Source organism: Grampus griseus (assembly GCF_964374135.1).
Source record: "Grampus griseus genome assembly, chromosome: 2".
Taxonomy (NCBI): Eukaryota; Metazoa; Chordata; class Mammalia; order Artiodactyla; family Delphinidae; genus Grampus; species Grampus griseus.
In genome coordinates this window covers 85,778,768-85,805,159 of record NC_139018.1, presented here as the reverse complement: position 1 = coordinate 85,805,159, position 26,392 = coordinate 85,778,768, and the positions used below count along the sequence as shown (strand labels likewise).

General features: G+C 41.7%; 2 protein-coding genes across 5 annotated transcripts in view; one reads left to right on the top strand and one right to left on the bottom strand.

Moving 5' to 3' along the window:
- The window catches only part of ZNF106 (zinc finger protein 106), a 62,540-nt gene extending 42,443 nt beyond the window's left edge, over positions 1 to 20,097 (top strand). For all 4 annotated transcript variants that reach the window (XM_082648499.1, XM_082648498.1, XM_082648501.1 and 1 more), the window contains 10 exons: positions 367 to 512; positions 1,989 to 2,123; positions 6,875 to 6,991; positions 9,315 to 9,506; positions 10,319 to 10,381; positions 11,422 to 11,541; positions 12,417 to 12,488; positions 13,317 to 13,388; positions 15,224 to 15,370; positions 15,810 to 20,097. In XM_082648499.1, coding sequence (XP_082504625.1) covers positions 367 to 512; positions 1,989 to 2,123; positions 6,875 to 6,991; positions 9,315 to 9,506; positions 10,319 to 10,381; positions 11,422 to 11,541; positions 12,417 to 12,488; positions 13,317 to 13,388; positions 15,224 to 15,370; positions 15,810 to 15,866 — 1,121 coding nt within the window. In that variant the 3' untranslated portion in view covers positions 15,867 to 20,097. The remainder of the gene's footprint in view (positions 1 to 366; positions 513 to 1,988; positions 2,124 to 6,874; positions 6,992 to 9,314; positions 9,507 to 10,318; positions 10,382 to 11,421; positions 11,542 to 12,416; positions 12,489 to 13,316; positions 13,389 to 15,223; positions 15,371 to 15,809) is intronic.
- Positions 20,098 to 20,250: 153 nt separating this feature from the next.
- CAPN3 (calpain 3) overlaps positions 20,251 to 26,392 on the bottom strand; it is a 48,634-nt gene continuing 42,492 nt past the window's right edge. The window contains exons 15-23 of the mRNA XM_082649234.1: positions 24,410 to 24,523; positions 23,328 to 23,405; positions 22,893 to 22,950; positions 22,730 to 22,794; positions 22,178 to 22,246; positions 22,010 to 22,088; positions 21,674 to 21,790; positions 21,294 to 21,352; positions 20,251 to 20,883 (exon numbers count right to left, since the gene is read on the bottom strand). Coding sequence (XP_082505360.1) covers positions 20,857 to 20,883; positions 21,294 to 21,352; positions 21,674 to 21,790; positions 22,010 to 22,088; positions 22,178 to 22,246; positions 22,730 to 22,794; positions 22,893 to 22,950; positions 23,328 to 23,405; positions 24,410 to 24,523 — 666 coding nt within the window. The 3' untranslated portion in view covers positions 20,251 to 20,856. The remainder of the gene's footprint in view (positions 20,884 to 21,293; positions 21,353 to 21,673; positions 21,791 to 22,009; positions 22,089 to 22,177; positions 22,247 to 22,729; positions 22,795 to 22,892; positions 22,951 to 23,327; positions 23,406 to 24,409; positions 24,524 to 26,392) is intronic.

The following is a 26,392-nucleotide window of genomic DNA, read 5'->3' as shown; positions in this document are numbered from 1 at the left end:
TGTACTCCGCAACGGGGGAGGCCACAACAGTGAGAGGCCCGCGTACCGCAAAAAAATAATAATAATGCCTTACTCAACAAGATAACTGGCAGCAGAGGAAACTGGATGTGGAAAGATGCTTGGTGCCTTATGGGTATCACTCAAAGCTCACTATATAAGTATCTTGTTCCGAAGTGAAAGGTCTTCCCTGCCTTTTTTTATTATGAAATCTTCATAATGAAGATCACTAATGAAAATGTGGTGTTTTGCTGGGGGAACTAGGCTTTAAGGAGAATCCAGAGACCACTTTTTCATAATGGTTTAAATTTTTTAGTATCTTTTGAGACACAGGCAGACACATCTCTGAAACATATTCTTGTTTTCTAGAAATATCTTCAGAGCCAGGAGATGATGATGAGCCCACAGAAGGGAGCTTTGAGGGGCACCAAGCTGCAGTGAATGCAATTCAGATATTTGGGAATTTACTGTATACCTGTTCAGCAGATAAAACTGTCCGAGTTTATAATCTCGTGGTAAGTTGATACAACAATTTGAATATTTTTGCTTGGTTGCAGGTTTTAGAAACTCCAAGTAGCTCTCTCTTAGACTAGGAGTTTATTTGCTGTCCAGAGATGGAGTGGGCTTTAGACTAACTTTAGATACAGTTGATCCAGCGGCTCAGTGGGGTCACTGGAGACTTAATTTCTTTCTTTATTTCCATTCTGCCTTCTCTGATATCACCTTTTCCTAAAGCAAGTTCTCCTCCTGCTCACAGATAGATGTCAGTAGCCACAGGGGTTTCTTTTCTCTCCCACCACCAAAAAAGGGTCCTGTGCTTTCCTCTCCGAACAATCACTTGGCAAAAGGAAATGGGATTATAACAATAGGCTCGCGACAGTCAGGTCCCAGCCCTGGAGTTGATGCTGAGGTCTGTCACATAGCTGCTACATAATAGAGAAGGGATAGAGTGAGTACTGGAGAAGTAGTCAATATAAGAGGAGGCATTTTCCCTGAGAGTTGATTAATTATCCCGGTTATTAAGAAGAGCAACGGTCTTCCACTACCCCACACTTAGGATAATCTGATGCTCATTACTCTCAATTTTCATAGAATGGACTTTTGAGTTTTGAGTCTGGTGTGCGTCAAACTAATTCTTTTTATCCACAACGATAGCCAAGAAACTTTAGGAACACTATGTTTGAACAAGTATGGTGAAAGTATTTGAAACTGATGAAGTCCTTGAAAATCAAAAGGTTAGATAGATGATGGACTGAGAAAACGTTTGCTGTAGGCAACAGGTATATAGGTTCCTTTAGCCTAATAATGTGAGGGCAACAGGGATGACTGAAGGAGGGAAGCAATGGTACCAGGAGGTGTGACTGTAAGATTTGGGGAATTGGCTCTAACTCTGAACTGAAAGGTAAGTATAGGTATATATGTACATTCTAAATATATAACAGTATGTGCACAGAGACAACAGGATGTTCCATTATGAAACCACACCTGGAACACTAGACCTGTGATGGCACCTGACATATCTTTGAATATTGTGGCGCATTCTCTGCATAGTGATCAAATGCAGGAACTTATCTGGGTAATTAGCTATAGTTTGGATTTGCTAGCTTTTTGGTCCATATGTTAGAGAGCCTTGCCCTAGATATTAACTAAAATTCTGATCTGTCTTATACCAAATTGCCCTAAGTATTGGATTGGCCAAAAAGTTTGTTCAGGTTTTTCTGTAGCATCTTATGGAAAAACCCGAACTTATGGCTCAGTTAACATATAGTTGCAGGTTACCTCAGTACGTGTGACTGTTTGCTGGGCATTCAGTGAACAGGTATTTACTGAACACCTTTTGATACCAGGTACTGTTCTAGACTCTGAGGCTACAACAATGAACTGTATGTTTTAGCATCGTTTTTTTTTTTTTTTTTTTTTTTTTTTGAGGAAATGCATTATCTAATCCATTTATATCCACAAGTAATGATCTGAACTGTGCTTGACTTTAGAGTCGGAAGTATATTGGTGTCTTTGAGGGCCATACCTCCAAAGTGAACTGCCTCCTGATTACTCAGACCTCTGGGAAGAATGCTGCCCTTTACACTGGTTCCAGTGATCACACCATTCGCTGCTATAATGTTAAGGTAAGTGGGTCCAGCAAAATCAAACGTGATAATATTGAAACACTTTGACTGTATTTACTGTGTAGAGTGGAGACACTGAGACAGATACTACATTCTGTTCACTTTCTTGCTTCTGAACTTACTCCAGTACCCTGTATAGCCTTTGGAAGAAATGAGGCTTAGATCTAAACCATGTTTTCTGTTTCTCTCCACCAGTATCTTTTCACTTACTACTATTAATAATATACCTCCTTTGTTCTTTTCAACAATTACTCTTGATTTTTATTTTCACATCATATGCCAAAATTAATTCTAGAGAGAAAACAAAATGTTTAAATTTTTTAAACCTGAAAACATAGAAGTAGATATCTCCTCTGAGAAAGAATTTTCTAAATGTATTGTAAGAAATGAAGGAAAATCATTTGCATTAAATATATATATTATAGGACTTCCCTGGTGGCACAGTGGTTAAGAATCCACCTGCCAATGCAGGGGACACGGGTTTGATCCCTGGTCTGGGAAGATCCCCCATGCTGCGGAGCAACTAAGCCTGTGCACCACAACTACTGAGCCTGTGCTCTAGAGCCCGTGAGCCACAACTCCTGAGCCCACGTGCCACAACTACTGAAGCCCATGCTCCTAGAGCCCATGCTCCACAACAAGAGAAGCCACCACAGTGAGAAGCCTGCGCACCGCAAAGAAGAGTAGCCCCCGCTCACCGCAACTAGAGAAAGCCCGTGCACAGCAGCAAAGACCCAATACAGCCAAAAATAAATAAATAAATTAAAAAAATAAATATATACACACATATATTCTTTAAAAGATTTGATTATTTAAGACAAAATTTATAATACCAAAGATTAGGTTTTTAACATATATAGATGGAATGTGTGGTAACAGGAACACAAAGGAAAGGGAGGATGGAATTGTGCTGGTGCAAGGTTCTTATATTTTATTGGGGATAAGTCAGTTTTACTTTGAACTAGATGGTTACAATTTAAAGAGGTAATCTCCAGAAGGCTGGCTCACAGCTTCAGTGTGCGTCAGATAGACCTGGAGAGCTTGTTAAAACACATATTACTGGACCCCACTCCCAGAGCTTCTGATTCAGTAGGCTTGGGATAGGGCCCAAGAATTTACATTTCTAACATGTGATACTGATGCTACTGGTGTAGGGGCCACACTCTGAGAACAGCTGCCCTGGAGCAACCACTAAAAGAATAAAGCAAAGAAAGACAGCTAAAAAATTTAATAGAGGAATTAAAATGGCATACTAAAAAACACTTGTTTAATGCAAAACAAGGCAGAAATGGGGGAACAGAGAAATAAAAATGAGACAAATAGAAAGCAAATTGGAGTCTAAATCTAGCCATATTTAATAATTATATTAAATGTGAATTAACACTAAAATCAAAAGGCAGAGATTGACTAGCTAAAGAACAAACATCAAAATCTGTGCTGTCTACATACACACCTTTTAAATTCAGACACAAATAGGTTGAATTAAAAGAATGGAAAAAAATGTACTATGCAAATAATAACAAAAAGAGCTAGAGTGATTATGTTACTATCAGGCAAATAGACTTTAAGACAAGGAATACTACTGAGACAAGGGTGGCATTCCATAATGATAAAAATGTCAATATGGCAGGAAGATAGAACAATTAGAAATATATGTATGTAATAACAGCACCAAAATATGTAAAGTAATACTGATAGAACTACAGAGGAGAAATAGACAAATCCACAATTATAGTTGAAGACTTCAACACCTCTCTCAATACTTGATAGAGTACTGGACAGAAAATCATCAAGGATGTAGAAAAACTGGACAATACCATTAACAAACAAGATCTAATTAATATTTATAGTTAAAAAAAATTAACATTCATAGACTCTGCCACCTGAAACAGCAGCATACACATTCTTTCCAAGTGCATATGGAGCATTCACCAGTATAGACCATTGCTGGGTCATCAGATAAGTCTTAGTCTTATTGAGAATCTTAATTAAAAGGATTGAAATCATTTAGAGTATGTTCTCCAACCACAGTAGAGTTAGAAATCAATAACAAAGAAATCCACCAAAAAAAAAAGAGAAAGAAATCTTGGAAGTCCACAAGTAAGGGGTAATGAAATAGCATACTTCTAAGTTACCCATGATTCAAAGAAGAAGTCACAAAGGAAATTAGAAAATATCTTGAACTAAATGAAAATGAGCATCCAGCTTAACATTTGTAGGATAGCTAACGCATTGCTGAGGGGGAAATTTCTAGTTTTAAATGCTTATATTAGAAAAAAAAAGAAAGTTTAAAATCAATTATCTGAGTTTGTAAGAAAATAGAAAAAGAAGAAAAAGTTAAACCCGAAATATATAAAGGAAATAATAAAGAGCAGAATGGAAACCACCAATTTATAAAACTGACACACAATAGGGAAAAATCAGTGAGACCAGAAGACTAGTTTTTTGAAAAGATAAATTAAAAAAAAACTTTTAGCTAAATTGATCAAAACAAAGAGAAGCCACAAATTTCAAATATCCTGAATGTAAGAAGGAACCTCATAACAGCGTTATTAATCAATACATCCATCAACTGATAAATGGATAAATGTGGTATATAAAAAGTGGAATAATACTAGCAACAAAAAGGAATAAACTATTCATACATGTAGCAACATGGATGGATCTCAAAAACATCATGCTAGGGGAAAGAAGTCATATGTAAAAGACTACATACTGAATGTTCTCTTAATATGGAATTCTAGAAAAGGCAAAACTATCAGAGTTGCCTGGGGTGGCAGTGGGGACTGACTGAAAGAGGGTACGAGGTAACTTTTTAGAGTGCTAGAAATGTTCTGAAAGTTGATTGTGGTAATGGTTGCATAACTGCATACTTTACTAAACTTAATGAAACGTATATCTAACATGGTGAATTTTATTATATGGAAGTAATACTTAAGTCTGTTGAAAATTGTAAACAGATTTTGGCAAGAAATTGTCTTAGGTAAAAAGAGGGAAAAATAGTTGTAACAGGACAGGATAAACACAGGGTTAATATCATATGTTGTAAGGAGCTTACACCTTTGAGAAGAGAAATAGTAAAATCCCTACACATAAATTGAAAGACAGAAATTCTTTAAAAAGAGAATATACAAGTAACTATTTGAAAATAACAGTCTTGTCAATAAATGGAAGTTAAAACAGAAGTTCAGTACCATTTTGACTTATAAAATTAGCAAAAACTTTTAAAAGATTTTTCAATGTTTTTAAGGGTTCTAACCCGCAGTAGTATTTGGCATAGTGGGACTGTATGTTAGTGAAAAAAATTCTTAGTTTTTGAAATTGAGGTGTAACTTTATATAGTAAAGTACATAAATTTTAAGTATACAGCTTGATGAATTTTTACATAGATACACATTAACCACCACCAAGATCGAAACACAGATCATTTTCATCCCCCTGAAGCTTCCCTCACACACCTTGCACTCACCACCCCCAGCCAAAGAAAACCATTGTTCTGATTTCTGTCATTATAGATTATACTTGTCTGTGCTTGAACTTCATAATAAACCATACTGGATGTATTCTTTCACATTAGCTTTAGCTCGCTATAATGTCTGAAATTCATCTTTATTGTTGCATGCACCAATAGTTTTTTTATTACGGCAACGTATTCCATTTCTCCTATAAAATTACAAAATGATCTCACATGGATGGGTTAGCCAGAGGCAACATATATCTTATCATTTGAGCATATTCACTGTCTTTTCCTTTATTTTACAATTGCATATGCAGCATTTATATTTGTAATTTTATGCAGGGATAGTAATTTAAAAGACTGACTCTTTCAGGTATGAAAGAAGGTTGGAAGAGATCAAAGACTTGGATAGTCTACAGCTTTTATCATCCAACCCATAGGTTGTCCCATCCTACTTATAGGATGGGACAAGTAGGTCCTACTTATAACTGTCTTGATTTTAATGTCTGTATCCAGACCTCTTTAAAAAGCTAAACTTGGGCCTTTAGTCACTTAGTATCATTCAACAGCATTCAGTCTTGAGCACTTACTATGTAACTGGCCCTGTTCTAGGTTCTAGGTAAGTAGATTTTATCAGTATAACCCAGTTCTGGAAATTCATGGAAATAGTTTCTTGAAGGTCAGCTCAAACTGTGTTTGTATAACCTGGATATGCATCAGAATTATGAAGGAAATTTTTAAAAACACATATTCCAGGGCCTGAATTAGAATCTCAGGGACTGGGGTGAAGCTTGGGGTTCTATATATTTTCAGAGCTTCTTGGGTAATTGTAGACCAGCTAACCTGATACTGGTTTGAAGGAGGCATTTGGGAGCTATTAAAATAGAGAATCAGTTGCAGGAAAGCGCATATTTGATTAATGCAATTATCAGATATACAACTATAATCTTTATTTTCCTTTTTAAGTGTCAAGTGCAGCTTTAACTTTATCTTTGGCTACTTAATTTAAGAGGCTAGAACCCAATCCATGGTGCCCTTTGAAGAATTTCTACATTCCAAATTAGAAACATAGGTAACATTAGAAGTTACATTTGTTTACTATATTACCTACAGCTTGAGGGTATTTGGCTACATATTTCAAAGCAGAAAACAGTCTAAGATAGTCTTCTACAAAATAGAGGACGCTACATTTTCTTCCTCATAAAAAATCATTTCACACTATTCTCAGGAGGATTGTTTTCACATCTTATTTGCCTTTAATCTCTGCTGATCAGGTGTTGTGTGCTTTTATCAGACTCGAGAGTGTGTGGAGCAGTTACAGCTGGAAGACCGGGTTCTCTGCCTCCACAGTAGGTGGCGAATTCTCTATGCAGGACTGGCAAATGGCGCTGTGGTCACCTTCAACATAAAGGTTAGTGGTTGGGGAGAGAAGGCTGAATTCCCATGCCACTTGAAAATGGTGTGAGTGTGTGTGGGAAGAAGTTGAAGGCAGATGTTTTCCTGTTTTTGTGTGTGTTTGAGAAAGCAACAGAATTAGCTGCTACTCAAAAATTTATCTTCTGTTGTAAGTGAAACAAGATGCTGCATTCTGTCTGCTCAGGCCCAAGTGTGCCAGGACCAAAGTGTAACTCTACTAAATTAAACCAGGCCTGATGATTTGGGGCCAAATAATGAGTCATAGGTTAAACTAGTCTGTCTCATTTTAAGAATGACACCGTGAAATGAGCTTAAATTCCTTTGAGTATGACGTTGATGTGGTTTGGAACTGATTTAGGGTTTCATGAGGGTAGCTTGTTCTTGACTTGAACTAAGTCAAGGTTTGCCTTCGTGCCTGTGGGCCTCATTCTTTCCTGACCCAAATATAAATCCATTTGTTGAGCAAACCTTTATGGAGCACTATTACATGCTAGGTCTCAGGATAAGGCTTAGGAAATGAATACGGACCAGTTCTTAATGGCCCTGTGTGCTTTGTTAATGTAGTTGGACTTGTAAGCTTTAAAGTAAGAGAGACATGATCTAATTTGTATTTTAGAAAATGTCACTCTGGAGTTGAACAGGATGGAAAATACTGGTACTAGTAGAAGCTTGGAGACCATTTAGGAGGCTTTGTTATGGCAGCTGACATGAAAGATTAGACTAAGGTGAAGAGAAAATGGATAAAAGATGTAATTGGAGGTAGAAGTGATAGGTTTGGTTACTAGTTAGTTGTAGCATTCTATCCGGAGGCCATCTGGTCATCTTTTAACAGTGTGTTAGAATGTTACTGTGTTATGCCTTGTTACAGTATCATATGTTTAGTTAGTACCTATTATCTCTCCTTCTACCAGCTAGCTGGAACTACTTACAAGGAATGCAATAAAATACGTCGTGGTTTCTGCCTTTAAGAAGCTTAAAATCAAATTAGAAGAAACTAGCACATATATAATCAAGCGTCAGATTATTTGGTTCACTAGATATGAATAGATCACAGAAGGGTAATTAGTAAAGGTTTTTGCATTCTAAATGCAAAGTGCTAACAACGTAGATTAGGTTTGGTTAGGGCAATAGAAATGAAGACAGAATAGATTTAAAATATTTTAAAGGATAAAACTTGATAATTACCCAGTTCTCTTCTATTTTGTGAGATTAAGGTAATCAAAGGTAGGTAGAAGTTTTGGGGCAAGATGATGACAAATTCAAATGGGAATGGTCTTTACTTTTATTTTTTTGAAATGGTCTTTAAATGGTTTAAAAGCCCCAGCAAAGATGGACTTTGAGACAGAGATTTGAGAGTTTCTGCAGAGAGATGAATTTTGAAGTCTTGTTAGGGCTGGACCTTTTCTGTTTTGCCCATACTCCTGGAACGCAGTGCTTTCTGGGGCTCAACAGAAAGCATGGGCTGTTTACCTGGGCCTTCCCGCCATTGGGCCCTGAACTCCATTGATCTACCTCCCCAGCATCTCAAGATGACTGAGATTGATGCTCAGCTCTGTAGGCTCCCAGCTGCTGCTCTTGCCTAGTTTCTAGTAGTTTTATCTCATGCACTCACCTTAAACTACCTCTTTAGAGTTTTGGGGAAGTAGGAAACTTTATGAACAAGTTTGGTTTGGGAATGAGGGAAGCAAGTCTAAAATCTGAGGTAAAGGAATGTTTGGGAATTCAGGATGTGACCATGCCACTCTGGCTGATACAAAGGCTTCTGTAGTTTAACTTAACTGATGTCATGAGAGATAGACATAGAACCAGAAGTCAGAAGAAGGTCAGAATAACAGAAAGGTGGAGAATGAGAGACTCAGATTGTCTAAGAAGGTAGTTCTCAAAGAGAATTTTGGAAACAATCATGGCATAGTGCATAAATTTTGGATGACAAAAAAACAGTGAGAGTTCTTGGGTCTGTGGAAAGTGTATTCAAATATGAATAAAAGGTTTATCATTCATTATCATTAACTTAAGGGAAGTGAGAGAGGGCATAAAAGAGAACCAAATTCTAATTATGATCAGGATAGTGCGGGTCAAAGGTAGAAATGAGTTTATAATGTAAGACTGTTCCCACTAGAATCAGGAAGGAAGGAGTCATGAATGCAGTGTTGGAATAGGAATGGCAGAGATTGGGGAGTTAGGGATAGGGAGTAGATATGAGAACTTACTGGTGTTAGAATTTAGAGTTTGTATCAAGGTAGTGATTTGGGTTAGTTGATGTTGAGTTTTTCCAACTAAGTTGCTTTTACTTCATATAATGGTGGTGTATTTTTCAGAACAACAAACGACTTGAAATCTTTGAATGCCATGGCCCTCGGGCTGTCAGCTGTCTTGCCACAGCTCAGGAAGGTGCCCGAAAGCTGCTGGTTGTGGGGTCTTATGACTGTACCATTAGTGTGCGTGATGCACGGAATGGACTGCTCCTTAGAACTCTGGAGGGCCACAGCAAAACCATTCTCTGCATGAAGGCAAGTATAGTGCAAAAAATAGGAGCTCATTGTCTGGTACAAATAGAAGGGTTTGAATGAAATTTACCATGTTGTCTAATGCCTTATTTAGAATACAGATTACTATCCTTTTTTATTTTCTTTTTTTAAAAAATTAATTTATTTATTTATGGCTGTGTTGGGTCTTCGTTGCTGCGCACGGGCTTTCTCTAGTTGCAGTGAGTGCGAGCTACTCTTCCTTGTGGTGCGCAGGCTTCTCATTGCGGTGGCTTCTCTTGTTGCGGAGTACGGGCTGTAGGTGTGCGGGCTTCAGTAGTTGCGGCACGTGGGCTCTAGAACGCAGGCTCAGTAGTTGTGGCGCACAGGCTTAGTTGCTCCGCAGCATGTGGGATCTTCCTGGACGAGGGCTCGAACCCATGTCCCCTGCATTGGCAGGCGGATTCTTAACCACTGCGCCACCAGAGAAGTCCCTATGACCCTTTTCTTTAGGCTTGGATTACCACAGGGCATACTGTTTTTTAATATATTAACCAAGAGACAAATAAAATTGTATCTTATTGTAGAACGTAGATATACTCGAATGCCCTTCTAGGCTGCTTCGTAATCATTCCGAAGAAGCAACAAACCCAGTAGTACATTGTCAATTCATCACAGTACTGGGTGGCAGCACATAAGTTTCAGTTCAGAAAATTTGTCTGAGAAACTTATTTCATACCTCGTTCATGCTCATCTCAAAATAGGGTGGGAAGTAGAATTTGCTAATGTGTATTACAAGTTAAAGGAAACTCAGAACGTTATATCGAATCTCATTAACTGAATTTTTTTTCTTTAAGGTGGTGAATGACCTTGTGTTCAGTGGCTCCAGTGATCAGTCAGTCCATGCCCACAACATTCACGTAAGCCATGTTGGTGTGAAGAAATCTTTAGTAGAATGATGATTGAAGCTTAAAGGATGCCTCAGACCTCTTGCAATTTAAATTAAGCCCTTTTTCTAGTGAAAGACTTAATAATAATCCCTGCGCATAAGCTCTTGGATAATATTAAGTACTGTAGAAATTCTGACCTCATCAAAATTCTTAGTGGGGAATAGACTCAAAATTTACGTAAGGTTTAGTTTGAATGCCTCATCTAAACATGAGATAAATTGAGCATCTGAGGCTCTAAGAAAGTAGATATGATACATAGTTTAAAATAGCACAAGTAAAAACAGCCAAGAGACTCTGCTCAGGTCATAGAGGCTGCTTTTGAAGCTCAGTTCTTAGTCTGTAAACCTGGGGGTTATCCAGCCTCAGGGACATGTCCAGATGCAGTGAAATGATAAAAGTGAATATACTTCAAAAGCTATAAAATACATACACACATAGCTGTGGCCCTTCTCTTTCTGTGACTTGGGGTTCTCTCCATCAAGATACAGTGCAGGGGTTCCCTGGTGGTGCAGTGGTTAAGAATCCCCCTGCCAATGCAGGGGACATGGGTTCAAGCCCTGGGCCGGGAAGAGCCCACATGCCGCGGAGCAACTAAGCCCGTGCGCCACAGCTACTGAGCCTGCGCTCTAGAGCCTGTGAGCCACAACTACTGAAGCCCACGCACCTAGAGCCAGTGCTCCTCAACAAGAGAAGCCACAGCAATGAGAAGCCTGCTCACCACAATGAAGTGTAGCCCCCACTCGCCAAAACTAGTGAAAGCCTGCACGCGCAACAAAAACCCAACTCAGCCAAAAATAATAAATAAATTTATTTAAAAAAAGATACAGTGCATACATTTTGTAAAAGTAAAAAATGCTTGTGGGAGTGCTTCATCTGTTAAAATTAGTACAGCTACGTTTGTACAAGTAGTCTCAGAATTATGTCTTCTAGGATTACAGAATTATAAATCTCAAAAGTCGGAAGGAATCTTGAAGGTCAGTCTAGTGACTCTTATCTCTCTTCTGATGCAGACTGGTGAGCTTGTACGGATCTATAAAGGTCACAATCATGCAGTGACTGTGGTGAATATCCTAGGAAAAGTGATGGTGACTGCTTGCCTGGATAAATTTGTTCGTGTCTATGAATTACAGGTAGAATTTAGACCCAGTATTTTGCTTGAATGACTTGGGGAGACTGTCTATTTGGGTTTGGTGTTGATTTTTCTATATGGAAAGGCTGGGGTGGAACTCAGGAATCTGAGTTCTTCACAAGTGCTATAGATGATTATGAAGTAGCTGGTCCTTGGAGGATGCTTTCAGAAACACTACTCTGAGATACCTGGTCAGGCTCACACGTGTTAAAAATTAAATGGTGGGCTTCCCTAGTGGCGCAGTGGTTAAGAATCTGCCTGCCAATGCAAGGGACACAGGTTCGAGCCCTGGCCCGGGAAGATCCCACATGCCACAGAGCAAGTAAGCCCGTGCGCCACAACTACTGAGCCTGAGCTCTAGAGCCTGAAAGCCACAACTACTGAGCCCACATGCCGCAACTACTGAAGCCTGTACAACTAGAGCCAGTGCTCCACAACAAGAAAAGCAATGACAAGCCCGCGCACTGCAACTAGGGAAAGCCCGTGCACAGCAACAAAGACCCAACACAGCCATAAATAAATAAATAAATAGATTTATTTTTTTAAAAAAATTAAATGGTGTCAAAAAAAATTTAAATGGTTTATGGAGAGCAGCTGTAGTCTGTAACACCTGTCTGATTCTCTTTGTGTGCAATTTCAGGTTTGAGACTTTGACACTACACAGAAATTGGTTTTATTTTTTCCAGTTACCAGCTCTTCGCATGAGGAGAAGGAGTTGTTAGATTATGTTTCTGTTAACATGCTACTGGTACTTCAGCTTGGTACCTCAGGTGTAGTTTTAAACCTTTCAAAGGCCTTCAGGGACTATGCCTGTTAAACACAAGGTATAAATAACCTTAATTCTCTCTCTCTTTTTTTTTTTTCCCTCCACCCAAGTCGCATGATCGATTGCAAGTTTATGGAGGACACAAAGACATGATTATGTGTATGACCATCCATAAAAGTATGGTGAGTATAATTTGCTGTGCCACATATTTGCCTTTGAATGTGTTTACTAAAAATTGTACAAACTATTAATAATGTTACTACTTGTCACTTCCAAAAATGACATCTGTTTTTGATATGCCTCATTACTGAATGTCTTTCTATCTCTTGGTATTATAATATTGAAAACCCAGTAATGCTGTTGAATATTCCTTTTTTTATTAAGAGCTAAAATAATTACAATACAAAATATAATACCACCATTAAATAGAAGGTAAATTTAAGATGTTTCCAAAAAAAAAAAAAAAAAATTGAGTGGTGCTTTTTTCAGTGACATTATGATCTGGACAGTACATTGGAATAGAGTCAGGAGGTTTGGCCAGTGTGGCATAGTTATAGCAGACCTAAAAGTAGAAGCTAACTCATGTAACCCTGCTAATCCTTGATTTATTTTATTTTTAAATTTTGAGGTTGAACCAGAATGGATGTTTTTCAGACTTTAAGCAGTAGAACCTTTTGTTCCAATGAAATACAGATGCCTAATATGCAATGCCCAGTAGAAGCCAGAGCTACACCAGTTAAAGTATAAGTGGTGCCTCTGATCCCTGCCACTTCCGGTCTCAGCCACAATCCCAAGAGTGGCTCTCTAAGGAGCACAGCTTCAAAGTGTCCAGACTAGAAGATCTACAAGATACTTTCCCATTATGGTACTCTGGGGCTGGTTTGGGTTTAGGTTTAGGTTTTCTTGTTGTTGTAGCTGGTACCAGTAACTTTTGACTCTTATTTTGAGGATGATTGTAGTAGTTTTATTGTGTGTTGTTTTGGTCTGATGTGATAAACCTTTTTCTCTAGATTTATACTGGCTGTTATGATGGCAGTATTCAGGCCGTGAGGCTGAATCTGATGCAGAATTACCGCTGCTGGGTAAGGAGTGAAACTGTTCTTGTCACCAGACTTAGATGTTGCACAACCCCAGGCCAATTTATAGATCTTCATTATCATCGGTTTAGCATTTTTATATTGAGCGTCTACTTTTGCCTTCCGCTGTAGGACAAATAAGCTTATTTTTTAAAAACTACATAAAATGCTTCCATACTTCTGTAATGAAAAGTCTAATCTTAGGATTAGATATAAAGCATATTTGAGTATCCACTCAAAGTTTATCTCTTTTGTGTTTTTTATTTTGTTTTATTACTCTATTGATACATGCCTACAAAAACATCAACAATACAGAAGTGTGTGAAAGAAAAGTATAAGTGCTTATTTTCATGACCTGCCCACAATACTTTACCCATTCCTCAGGCATTACATGTATAGTTTGGTTTGTTCCTCATTGGTTTTTGAGGAATAGGCAGATAAAAATTTGCATGTTTGAAGTTTTAAACCTCAGTTTACTAGGCTAAATTGAGTGGTTTTTATTTTTGGATGGGAGCTGGTGATTAACCCTCAAAACTTTCATACTGTTTCTTATAAGCCTTACTTTGTTTCATCAGTTCTAATAGTTGTGACCAGAGAAAAGTTGATGGCACTGAATTTTTTTTTCCCTAAACCCTGACCTCCTTTTTCAGCATTGATGAAATGAACTGGATGCTCTCCATTTTAAAATTTGATTTTGGGTTTGTCTCTGGCCTAATTACTTTTCAGCTTTTTACACATCACTATCTTTGATTTTTAGTCTTCTCAGTGAAGACAAGCAAAATCTAGCACAACAGGCTCCAGAATATACAAATAGACTTAACTTATCTAGAGAAACGAGGAAAATACCTTCTGGTTTTAAAGCTGGGGGGTTGGAATAGTGCTTACAGAGGAGAAACTCAAATTTGCATTACTTTTTAGAAATGAACATGTTAGAATGAGAATCATAGGATTTCTTACAAGCCTGTAGGGAAAAAAAGCCAAGACAAAGAGTCTTTATGCTTTCTGACTAACAATTGAAACATAGCCACATTTATAATACAGTAAAAAAAAAAAAAAAAATAGGTATCACAAGACTTGATTCAAGTAATAAAAATTGTTAGTAAAGTCAGGCTTCCTTGGCAGTTTTCTACAAGTTTTTCCACAAATGTAGTTTTCTTTATCAGACATTTGTATTTTCAAGTTCACAAGTCAACAGTTCTTAGAATTGTTAAAAATAACCCTTTAGGGCTTCCCTGGTGGCGCAGTGGTTGAGAGTCCGCCTGCTGATGCAGGGGATATGGGTTCGTGCCCCAGTCCGGGAAGATCCCACATGCCGTGGAGTGGCTAGGTCCGTGAGCCATGGCCATTGAGCCTGTGCGTCCGGAGCCTGTGTTCCACAACAAGAGAGGCCACAACAGTGAAAGGCCCGTGTACCGCAAAAAAAAAAAAAAAAAAAAAAAAAAAATAACCCTTTAAGTATTGCAGGAAAGCTCTTTGCCTTTCTTAAATAAATGGACTAAGAAACTCATTTTATGATGGCAAGATAAAGCATAAGTATGGTTTAAATTGAATTTTATGTAACTTGTCAGTCAGTATTTGCTAACAGCTTCCTTATCTAATGATGTAATGGCTGCCTTAGTGCTTTGCCTTCTCAAAATATTGCACTGTCAAAAGACTTCCCAGTCTTTTCAAGTTTCTCATTAAATTGATGATACATTTGGTTACCTTTCGCTTTGTTGAATTTCCTAGCCAAGAATAAATTAAAGAATAGGGGCTTACTTACAGGATGCAAGTGAGGAATATTCTCATTGCATGTTTCCCATGCTCTTTATAACTTACCTTTTCATTCTGTTTCTCTCCAGTGGCACGGTTGCTCTCTGATATTTGGCGTTATAGATCATTTAAAACAACATTTGCTGACTGACCATACAAATCCGAACTTTCAAACTCTGAAATGTCGCTGGAAGAACTGTGATGCTTTTTTTACTGCTAGGAAAGGATCCAAACAGGTACATCAGTGGGATTTGAGGTCAACCTGGGGTCATTTGACTGCTTATAGCAGGGTTCAGTAAACCTTTTTTGCCTTATTAGAATGTTCACAATTGCAATAAACAGGGAGAGTGTAGGCATTTTTCTTTTTATTACTATCCAGGGATTTGGTGTATAGCTTAATGAGGTTTCAAATGAAGAACAGGTAGTTTTTGAGAAAGAGCCTAAAGAGAATGTTTTCACATGTTTCCAGTCCAGTAACTGAACCTAGAGGTTTATTACAGTGCTCTTGTTAAGAACTCATCTTTAAGTGCGCAGTTCCATGTAAATTAGAGTACTGGGTCCTAACTGCCTTTCATGTATGGATCTTAGAATGTACCTGTGAAGCTCCCTGGCTTTGACTTTCTCTTGTCCTCCTACCATCCTTTCTCTCATGGGCCCTTTTCCCTTTATTCCTAGGATGCTGCAGGACACATTGAACGACATGCTGAGGATGACAGCAAAATTGATTCATGAAGTTTTTTGCCTCCCATGTTGGGAAGTCTTTAGTTGAACTAATTTCACATCAGCCCCTTACACAGGCCAGTGTCTTCCCTTCCCTAGTGAATCAGGGAAGGAGAGAGTGGTTACTAGCCAGGCTTACCACTAGCATAAGTCTGGGCAGCTCTATGGGGTGATAGGTTACACTTCTAAGTTCTTGCTGGAGGTCTGTCAGATTTAAACAGATTTTTAAGGAACCATACTCTTCTGGGACAGCATGGCATATAGTAATTTATGCTACTGGTGTTCTCCAGATGATTATTAAAATACAGATCTTAATTGGCTACCCGGTTTGACCCTAATCATATGTATATTTTATTGATTTCAGTCGGTGATTTTTAGTTTCTGTTCTTATGATGGTTTAAACCTATAGGCAGGCATTTAAGTACAAATTTGTCCAGTGCTAGATTTTTAGGATCAGTTTTAACTTCTCCTTAATTATTACAATCAGTTAATTGTAACAGCTGGATATTTAAATTGGAAGCAAATAGTTCCCTTTCTTAACAATTATGTACAGTGTGTTTCAGTATGCTCTTTGTAGATAGACAGAGCTGGCTTTAAATGCTAAAGGGACACACAATAGGTTTTTAACAGTTAAAGTAACTGCTCTGCTGATTATATTTTAGGAACTCAGGCAGCAAATCACATAATGACAAGTCCTTACAGACAGTACTTCCTATTGAACTTCTGCAGATTTTGATAGAGTGCTCAGTTCAAGGCAGTGCATAGACCTAATGTCTGCTTGGAAATCTCACTGTTAGACCTGGGCACTCACTGCAGGTATTGGCAGGCTGTTCGAACTGGAGGTATAACCTTTATCTCTCTTTCCAGCTTCTGACTCTCCAGGCGGGCTGTGGGTTTGAAACCTTTTCATTTACTTCATTGCCAAACCCCACTCTTCTATTCTCTGGCTGTGCCTAGACTGACAGTAGCCATCATATACTTCCTCTGGGTTCACAGGGTACTTTCCACCCACCCGCAGTACCCAAATGGGGGAGTCAGGATAAAGCATCTGAATATAGTTTTCAAGGCCTCAGGCAGGCTTCTTAAAGACCAATGTCTTGCCTTCATCTCCCCACTAGCTGGGAAGGGTGGAGTAGGATGAAGGGAAAGACCCTACCTGTCCATTGAGAGCAGCCAAATGAACAAAGCCTTCATGAGACTGCTTTGTTTTTGGATTTTCTCTGGACTCTTAAGAGAAGCCATGGAGGCGTTGCTTTCCAGCCTTTTGTTTCTAGATTCTCAAAACTCCGAAAGTTTCTACAGAGAGAGAGAGGAAAAGGGAGAAGAGCCCAGCGCCACATACCAAGCTTCAGATGTGATGCCTATTCTTTCCTAAGACTGCAGAGCATCCAGGTTTATCTCCACCCATCTTAGTGCACACACTTCTACTCACATGTCTTCACTCAGGCTCTGGGGCAGGGGGACTTCCCCAGGGGTTCATGGATAGGTTTCAAGAGGGTATCCAAACCCCCTGGAATTGTGTGTAAGACTAAGTAGGTGTTTTTTTCCAGGGAAGCCTCCAGTGGTTCTCACTGGATCCAAAAAAAACATTAAGAACTAATCTAGGAGCTACATCTAGATAATGAATGGCTCCACAAGCTGTTTACTTCTGTCCTTATGAATGGCAGAACTCTTGTGTTGACCACACTATTGAGATTTGCATGATACTTGAGAGAGAACAGAGAAGATCCTGTTGCATAAAGTTTATGTGTGCTGTTTCTGTCTGAGAGCAAGCATTCCCATCTCTCACCCCATTTCCTGTACAGGTGACCAGAGAAGCTAAGCTGTGCTGTGGGTTTGGGAATGGTGATTCCCAGGAAAGTACGTTTGGATTTATTGCTAAACCTAGCATTTTCCTTTGGGCTGTAGTGAACTCACATTTCCGCGTTGGCTGGGCAGTGTGCTGAGGAAGTCTTGCATACTCTGTTGCGTAGGTGCCCTTCTGTCCTGCCTGAGGACATGTCTGAAAAGATGAGAGTGGTGGAGCCTCCGTACAGCTAGAAGGGGGTATATGAGGTGTTGGGCAGTGATGGGGAACTGTAGGTATGAACAGACTGATAGAATCAGTAAAAACTGATTTGATTTTAACTTTCACAGAATCGCGCACAGTCTGTCTGCCTTTATGTGTGCAGTTGTGGATGTTCTTTGTACATGTGTATGCGCGTGGGCACCTATACTTGTAATACTTTTTCTCATTTCACAAGAATTTTCTTTGAAGCCGTGGCAATAATGTTTTTGTTTCAAGAATGCATAAAATTCGTTTAACACCAGGTTAGTATATTGCCCTCAATGCACTGTTGTAGCCACCTGTTTAGAAATAAAGGCACCATAAGCATCTTGACTGCTTATGGTTGTACGTTATGACTTTTAAGTGTCTTGAAAGTTATGCAAAAGTCTTGTTTTAAGTCTTCTACAACGTCTTGGCTGATTCTGGCCTTCTGTTCCCCCTCAGAGTAGAGCAGTGGCTCAGGGATTTGTGTTGGCTCTGATATTTAGTACTTAGTTGAGGAAGGCAATTATTACATGACCTGACAAAACACAACTCATTTCTTATAAGGAATTGGAGGCCATTTTTAGAATGTTGTTTTTAATCACTCGTGTTCACCTCTGACAGCTAGAAGACAAGAGAACCATAGCATAAATGCTTTTGTGCGCATATGCTCGGGTTTTAATGGCAGTTTATTCTGATGACATATCAGTCACTTCAAGTTTTATCCTGAAGTTTTTAATCAGGTTCAAAATTTTGGTATACGGCTCTACTCAGTATAAAGCAGTTAAACACAGTACAAAGTTATCTTGATCTGATGTTACTTGAATTTGAGAGAACGTCATTGCTATTACACTTCTGCTTTTGTGGAGAATTTTTTTTCTGCCTCAGAAGAGTTAGCAGTTGAGTGTTGAGCTCCTGACCTATCTATAATTTATAGGCAACATCACTGCCATTTAAGTGGTTATTTGCCTAACAAAGGGTTTTTTGTTTTTTTTTTCTTTTTGGTAGATTATACAGTGCACAACTTTAGTGACTAGGTATGTGGATGATTTGGTGGGAGTAGGTGTACAAAACTTAGCGGAATGGTATGGTATATTTTATGGAAGAGAATTCATTGGAGGGGAAATGAAAGTATATTGTGAAGTGGGATTTAAACAGCATGTACCCTCTGGTTTGCAATTTATATACGCTGTCTTATAAATTTTGTTCCTGTTACCTAAAGGAGAACTCCTAAAACTGTTAAGAAGGCCATGCCTGTCACATTGTTAAAACAGTGATTTTATCCCTGCCCCAAATCATCAGATTCCTCAGGATTTCAGAGAAGCTGTCTAATGGTTAGAATTAGAAGTTGTGGTAGAGATGATTTGGGTTATACTGAGTTCCATATACAAGTGGATGTGAAATCCTGATTAAACCAAACCTACTGCTTACCAGACAATAACCTCTAACCTCACCTCCAACCCCCAAGTATGTGGCCTTGCTGGGTCACATGGTGACTAACGTTTCCCAGATTTCCTCTAAATTCAAGGTAGTAGCCCAACTGAATTGGGGGAGGAGGGAGTCAAGGAGGAAAGGCTGTTGAAGATCTTCCTCCTACTCAAGAGAAATATATGCCCTAGAGCTGTGCCAGCACCCTTGGTGTCTGATTTTTTTTTTTTTAATTGAATATGGGTTAGAAGAATGAAATCAGATGACACTTGACTGCAAAAATGTTTATAAGCAAATAGCTTAGCCTTCTTACATTTTGGTATAAAGCTGCGAACTTCCTAACTTTGTAAAGCAAGATATAAAGCAAATATAAGGGGAAAATAAAGTACTTTTACTAATTGTTTATTTTTGTTACCTTATCTGCATATTCATATTCACAGCCAAACCCTTCTCTTCCACATTGATATAGAGAACAAGAAGGAAATTGGGTAGAAAATGAAAGATGGTTGTAGATATGCCACAGATCATGGTCCAGATAAGCTCGGCAGACCGCTACATATTAAGGATTTGTTCAAGGTCATACAGTAGGTCAATATTAGTGGAGGAACTAGGATTAAAAACTTTATCTCTGCTCCATTACACTCAGGTAACTGGCCCCTCTGGTTATAGGTGACCCATTTTGTCTTGATCTAGACACCAACAGCTATTCCCCTTCCTTTCCTCATGTGTCTTGGAAAGTATTTGACTGATTCCTGTGCTCAAGAAATAGCAAAAGCCATGATTAAAGCGGGGTTTAGGATTTATTTGTGTATGTGTGTATTTTCCATTGCTGTGTTCTGAAACTACGGCTCTCTATACGTGATGGGTAAGATTGGAGCTACTCATCCCTGCTGTGGCTGACATCTAAATGTGAGAAAACAAAACACGATCAAGCCAGCTATACAGGTGCCTTTATTTAGATCAACTTTTTTTCAAAATGCAACCAAACTTATGAGTCAGATAACCCAAAGTGTCCAACCCTCTTCCGCTGAGCTAGTTTACTCTGGAGCAGGCCCATCCTGAAACAGTCAGGCAGAACCAAATGCTCATTGGGCTGCTGTCCCGGGACTGGGAGAATATAAAGGTGATAGAGGGCTCTAGCACCAGGAAGTGTTGAGTGCCACTGGCAAATGCTTCTGCGAACAGCCGAGGGCAAGCTAAAGGGAGTGCTTGCTTCAGAGCTGAGGCCACTCAGACTCCAAGCAAAGCTGTCACTGGGCCATGGCTAGCTGAGGCAAACAGAGACATTTGCCTCCATGTGGCACAGGGACAGAGTTGTTCTCCCTTCCCCATTCCTTAACTAAAGGGTGAGGCTGGGCATGACAGATGGACAGATACCCTGAGGCTGAGAAGGAAGTGAGTAGAGGAGGAACAAGACGGATGAGGTGCCTGGAGGTCTGCTGAGGGTGCAGCTACTGTGTCCTTTGAGGTAAGTGGCTCTAGCTCTGTTGGGTGAAATTGAAATCCTGAGTGATCCTGCATGGCCTTGGATGAGGCCAGCTTGGTTCAGGCATACATGGTGAGCTGCAGCCACTGAAAGAGGAAGTCCCAAGATCAGAATGCAAACAAGAAAAGGGAGCCCAGCCCTAGGGATCTAACGGGGTAGAGGAAAGGGACAGCCCCCAGCATGCCAGACACTGGGAAGATTTTCTGAGGAGTAGCGGTGTACTGCATCCTTCCCACAGATCTCTCCTAGAAGGTACATATTTTCCACCATAAAGTCATTGTAGAACTGAGGCCTCCCTGGAGCCTTCCCCCAGTCCTCGTTCCCGATGAGCCACATCCTGCTGAGCCGTGAGCTTCCCTTTATGTCCCTTTCCCATCCCATCCCTCCACCACCATTGGGAAGTGAGGAGTGCATAGTGTGTCCAGTCTTCCTCATGGATTCCTCTACCTCGAATTTTAAGGTACAGGGGGATTGTACGGCTTCTATTAGGCTTTACCTCTAGAACGTTGAGTTTGATGATACCGTCACCATCCTTGTCAAATGCATTAAAAGCTCCTGTGTGGAAGAACGCACAGGCCAGAGGCCAGTTAAAGGCTCAGTCCCCCTCCACTGCTCTACCTTTTCTTAACTGTGTGCTAAGTGCTGCTCTTCAGCACAAAAATCTACCAGGCAGAGTACCACCCGTAACCCTCCCTTTGCCATCCCATTCTGAGCCTGAAGAGGCCCTTCACCTTTGTTCAATCTGAATACAGTAGATTGGGATTTGTCCAAGGTCATACAGTAGGTCAGTTAGTGGAGATTCCCGCCACCACAGCTGTCGCTGCAGGAGAGGGGGCAGGAGGGGCAAAGAGAGCAAAAGGGTAGCTGTCCACTTACTGAACATGCCCTCCAGCCTGAGGAGGCAGCAGATGAAGCTGTCGAGGTCAATGTTCATGGACCTGTCTGCATAGCGCATGGTGATGATGTCGTAGAGCTGGTTGTTGAGGTGGAAGCCTGTGGGGGGAGCACAGGAGAGATGGGGTAGGCTTGGAGCCCTTAGGCCTGTGTGCTATCTCCCCTGCCTCCTGGTCACTCTGGGGCCTGGGAGAGGAAAGCGAGAAGCCCTCTCTCATTCCTTTCTCTAGTAGGGCCCAAGTGGCCCCATCCTCCCCTCCCGTTCCTGCTCCCACTGGCTCCAGTCCGCATCCTGGCCACCCCCTTTCTTCCCCACACCTGCGTCATTGACTGCATTTCGCATCTCGTAGCTGTTGATGGTGCCGGATTGGTCTGTGTCATAGTGCTTGAAAATTTTCTGGCAATAGAAAATTTGAGGACAGGGGTCGCACACTGAATCTCTGAATCAGTCCCTTCCTCACTCCCACCTTCGTTCTCTCATCCCACCTGCCAGGCCTTAATCTTCTTCCAGAGGTGATGGAACTCTTGCAGGTTCAGTCTCCCAGAGCCGTCTGTCTGGAGGAAGGAAGTCAGGGCTACAGGGCACATAGCAAAATCCCCCTGGATGGGGAGAGGGCTTTCTAGGCGGCTGTGCAGGGAAAGCAGCCCCATAGGAGAGCTTTGCCCAGGATATCCCCACTCTGCCCTGTCCTGGTATTTAACACCCCCCTCTATGCTTCCTGAGTCAAAATTAATGCCTGCTCTATAACCCAGGGAACCTTTCTCCTAAGGACCACTTTCGTTAGGACCCCAGGCAGAATCCCAGGCCGGAGGTTAAGAGCAGGGGCCAATGTTCTTCCCAACTGTACCTCCTCCAACAGCCCCTTTCAGACCAGCAGCCAGGAGGTTCTAACTCAGGGCCTCCTTAAATGTTTCCTCGGGCATGAATTTGAGCCCCGCTGCTTGACTGGGCCCCCCCACCCCATTTGTTGCCCTAGCCCCCAGAGGCTGCTCAGGGGCTGATGACAGAGGCTTGGGAAGGGGTGGCAGGAAGGATACGTCCATGAGAGCAATCATGCTACGGCAGGACTCCAGCGTGAAGCCTTGTGTCTTCAGATCCTTATCTGGGAGGTATGGAGAAGAGTGAGGAGCTGCTTTCAGATAACTGGACACACACTGCCCCCACCACCCACCTGTTTCTCACAGAGTTTGAGCCACTCACGTTTGTTCACAACTCTGTTAAGGATATTCTTGAGCTCATCTGCACAGATCTCCATGTCCTGAGGAGGTAGGGAGAAGAAAGTCATGGTTCAAAAGTACAGCAACTGATGGAGCCCGGGCTTTGCAGAACAAATCCCGGCTGTCCATGGTTGTAAAGTCCTTGTCAGGGCTATTCTGTCGTGGGGAAGCAGGGGCTCTTCTGAGGAAGACACACTGCAGCCTCAGCTGTCCAGACTGCAGTGGGCAGCTCAGAGCCACCCAGTGGGTGTGTTGGTCAAAAACTCGAGGACTTCACTTGTGGATTTCTGCGCTACACTCATACACCCTGTTTCCACCAAAAGCCAAAATGACCTCTACTGAACCATAATGAAATAACTGGCAAATTGAGCAATTAAGGAGAGGAGTGTCTGTGGGAGTCGGGGTTGGAAGTACTCACGTCGCCTGCTATCTGCCTGAAAATGTTCCCGAATTGCTGCTGTTCCTCACTTTCCTGGTCAGCGCTGCTGGGCTCTGACTATGGAAGCACAAAGGAAAACTGGTTGGTGAGGACCAGGGAGATGGACAGACCCGAGAGGAAAGTTCCTCTGGACTGAAGGAGCCAGGTGCCTAAAACAGCCCTAGGTGGCAGCAGGAGCTGGGTACAGGGCAAATGCTCTTCTTTCTCAGCTGAACCTGGTGATCTGGAGTGAGGATCGTCTAGGCCCAGGTGAGCCTTCACTCCATACCCTCGCAGCTCAGACATTCTAACCAGAGGAGGTATATTAGCTCTGCAATCATGTAGACAGCCCTCTTGGTCCTCTCCCCCCATCCCCACCTGCTAGAGCCCCCTCCACTCTTTTGAGCCTGACCATCCCAACCAAACCAGCCCCAGCAGGACAGAGGGGGCCAGACCAATCTGATAGCTCCAGCTGCCTCTGTCATCAAGGCCAAATCTTCAGAGGACCCTCCTCCCCTCCCCACTCCGTTGGGCACTACAGGATAGAGATAGCCCTGGATTTATCTGTGGACTTTTGCCTCTTAGTCTATAACCTCCTGTAAGCTTTATATGACCCCCTCTCCCCCATCTAACACCGTCCCCTGAGCTCTGGAGGACTCCATTTCTGGTGTCATCCCCCTTTTCCACTACTATTCTTTTTTTTTTTTTTTCCACTACTATTCTTTATCCTCCCCATTGTTAATGACACCAGGAAACAGGAGTTGTTCCATCTCAAGCTGCTTCCGTCTTAGGCTTTGCATCCCTCTCTCTTTCCTGGCTGGATGGGCTCCAGCGGGGAGGCTCGGCCTGTCCTTCCCAGGCCTAGGACCAGCTTGGTGTGGCAGCCAACCCCAAGACATTCACCCAAGCAGCATCCCAGATTTTAGGAGAACTTGATGAGAGAAAAGGTCAGTGGGACAAACCCAAACCTCTAGATGTTAAAGGGACACCCCACCCCTGTGGCCCCTCCAACCCCCATGCACCCCAAGAGGGTAGACCTCAGTTGTGTGTTGGCTACCCCATTCATGCACATGCTCGGAAACCTGTGGGGATTTCGCTTGCTTATCAGGGCTTGTTTTGTCTTTGCCCTCCTCTGATTCCTGGTCCACACCCAGCTCCTTGTTGCTGTTTGCTCTGTCTGAAACGAAGATGATAGGCTGGAGAGAGGAGGGAAGTAGGGAGGGGGCAGGAAGGAGACAAGGATTACTGGCTGAGCGGGCACAAGGAGGCAACCTCCCTCCTGGACCAGCTTTGTCCAGTGGAGAGGGAAAGAGCAGAGTTGGGAGTTCCTGAACCTCCGTTCAACCTCCATCTCTGCCACTAACAAGCTGTGTGACTTGGGGAAAGATGCTAAGTCTCTCTGGACTTCAGTCCCTTATCTCCTCATGGTAGAATTATGAGGATTAAGCAAGGTAGTTACTGCACGTGAAAATGCTAAGAATGCTAAAAGCAGCATGATCTAGTGCAGTGATTTTCAAGTATTTTGTAGATTTTTTTTTTTTCAAATGGAAGCCCTGTTCAAATTAAATTTCCCCAGAAGTCATTAAAAACAGAGCTTCTCTGCTTGATGAAGAAGGCAGAGCTCTTTTCCCTCAGCATCCCCACATCACCGTGGCAGCTACTGAGGCACCTCCAAGGAGCCTCTAGGACTCGGCAGAGGACGCATTGAAAAAAGGACTCTGATTAATGGCATGGTCAGTGAGTGAGGTCAGAACACTTGGCTGGCGTCCCAGCCATACCCCTCACATCTGAGAAATATCCTCTGGACTTGGTTTACTCATCCATTAATGGGGATGATAAAACCTGCTTTGCCTTTCTCATTGGGCTCTTATGGGGATCACATGGGATACTGAATGTAAAATTGTATTGCAAAAACATTTAAGATGCTACACAAATATAAGGGGTATTTGCCAGACATGCTCATGCAAGTGAGGAGGATATAAAAGGGTGGAGAGCAGCTGCCATGCTGTGCCAGTACTGGTTGGTGTATACATCCCACAAGGAAAGCCAGAAGAGAAAGGCTAGGCTGATGGCTGCAGGGCAGAGAGCAAGGGGGCAATCAGAGTCTCTCAGAGCAGAAATGGAACCTGACCGCTGAGTCCCCATTTGCCTTTCCATACTGTTTGTCTGGGACAGCACAAATGGACAGACCTATGGAAAGAGCTTCCCTGGCTTTGGCTCCCAGCAGGCCCCAAGTACCTTGACTTGCTCTGCCTTCCAAGCAAAGGGTCTTGCTCAAGTAACTGATGGTTGTAGGGAATCGCAGAGCAAGTGGGGCTCACAGTCTGAGGCGGGGATGTGTGCCCATGGACATGGTGTGGCCATGGGGCACCCCTGCCAGGCACACATCTTGGGGCCCAAGTGTGGGTCTGGGCAACACAGGCAATAGAGTATAAGGGGCTTGCACCAGAGAGCTGAGGGCAAGAAACATGGGTTTCGGAGCAGACAAATACGATTTCCAGTTCCATTAGTTGTGTGTCCTTAGGCAAGTACTTCTGAGTCTTTATCCTCATCTATAAAAGGGGAATCATAACAGCACCTACCTTGTAGATACTGTTGTAATGAAAACAATGTATATTTTACCCCCAGCACAGGGCCTTAATATGCAGTGTTAGGTGCTTGATGAATCTCAGCTCTGGTCTGCATCAGCACCAGTGCTCGGGGGACCCCTATGACGGATCCTTCCAGACGCTGTCATGAACACTAACACCAAACCTTGTCTGATAGCCTATGGCTACTGCTCCGTGGGCTTGAGGATGCCCAAAGGTCAGTCATTTCTGGATGGCACTCTGGGTGGTCAAACCAGAATTCTAAAAGGGCCACCGTTATTGTGGGCACTACCACCCTGAAGACTATGGGGAGGTTATGGGGTGAATGGAGCAAGGATGAGGTTGTAATCTCGAGCTCCAAAACCACACAAGGGAAACAGTGACCTTGGTCTCAGATGGAAGCTTTCATCTGAGGCCCCTGAGATGCTCTTAGCACACATGGTCACCTTTAGTGATGGTGTTCTTACAGCAAAGTGG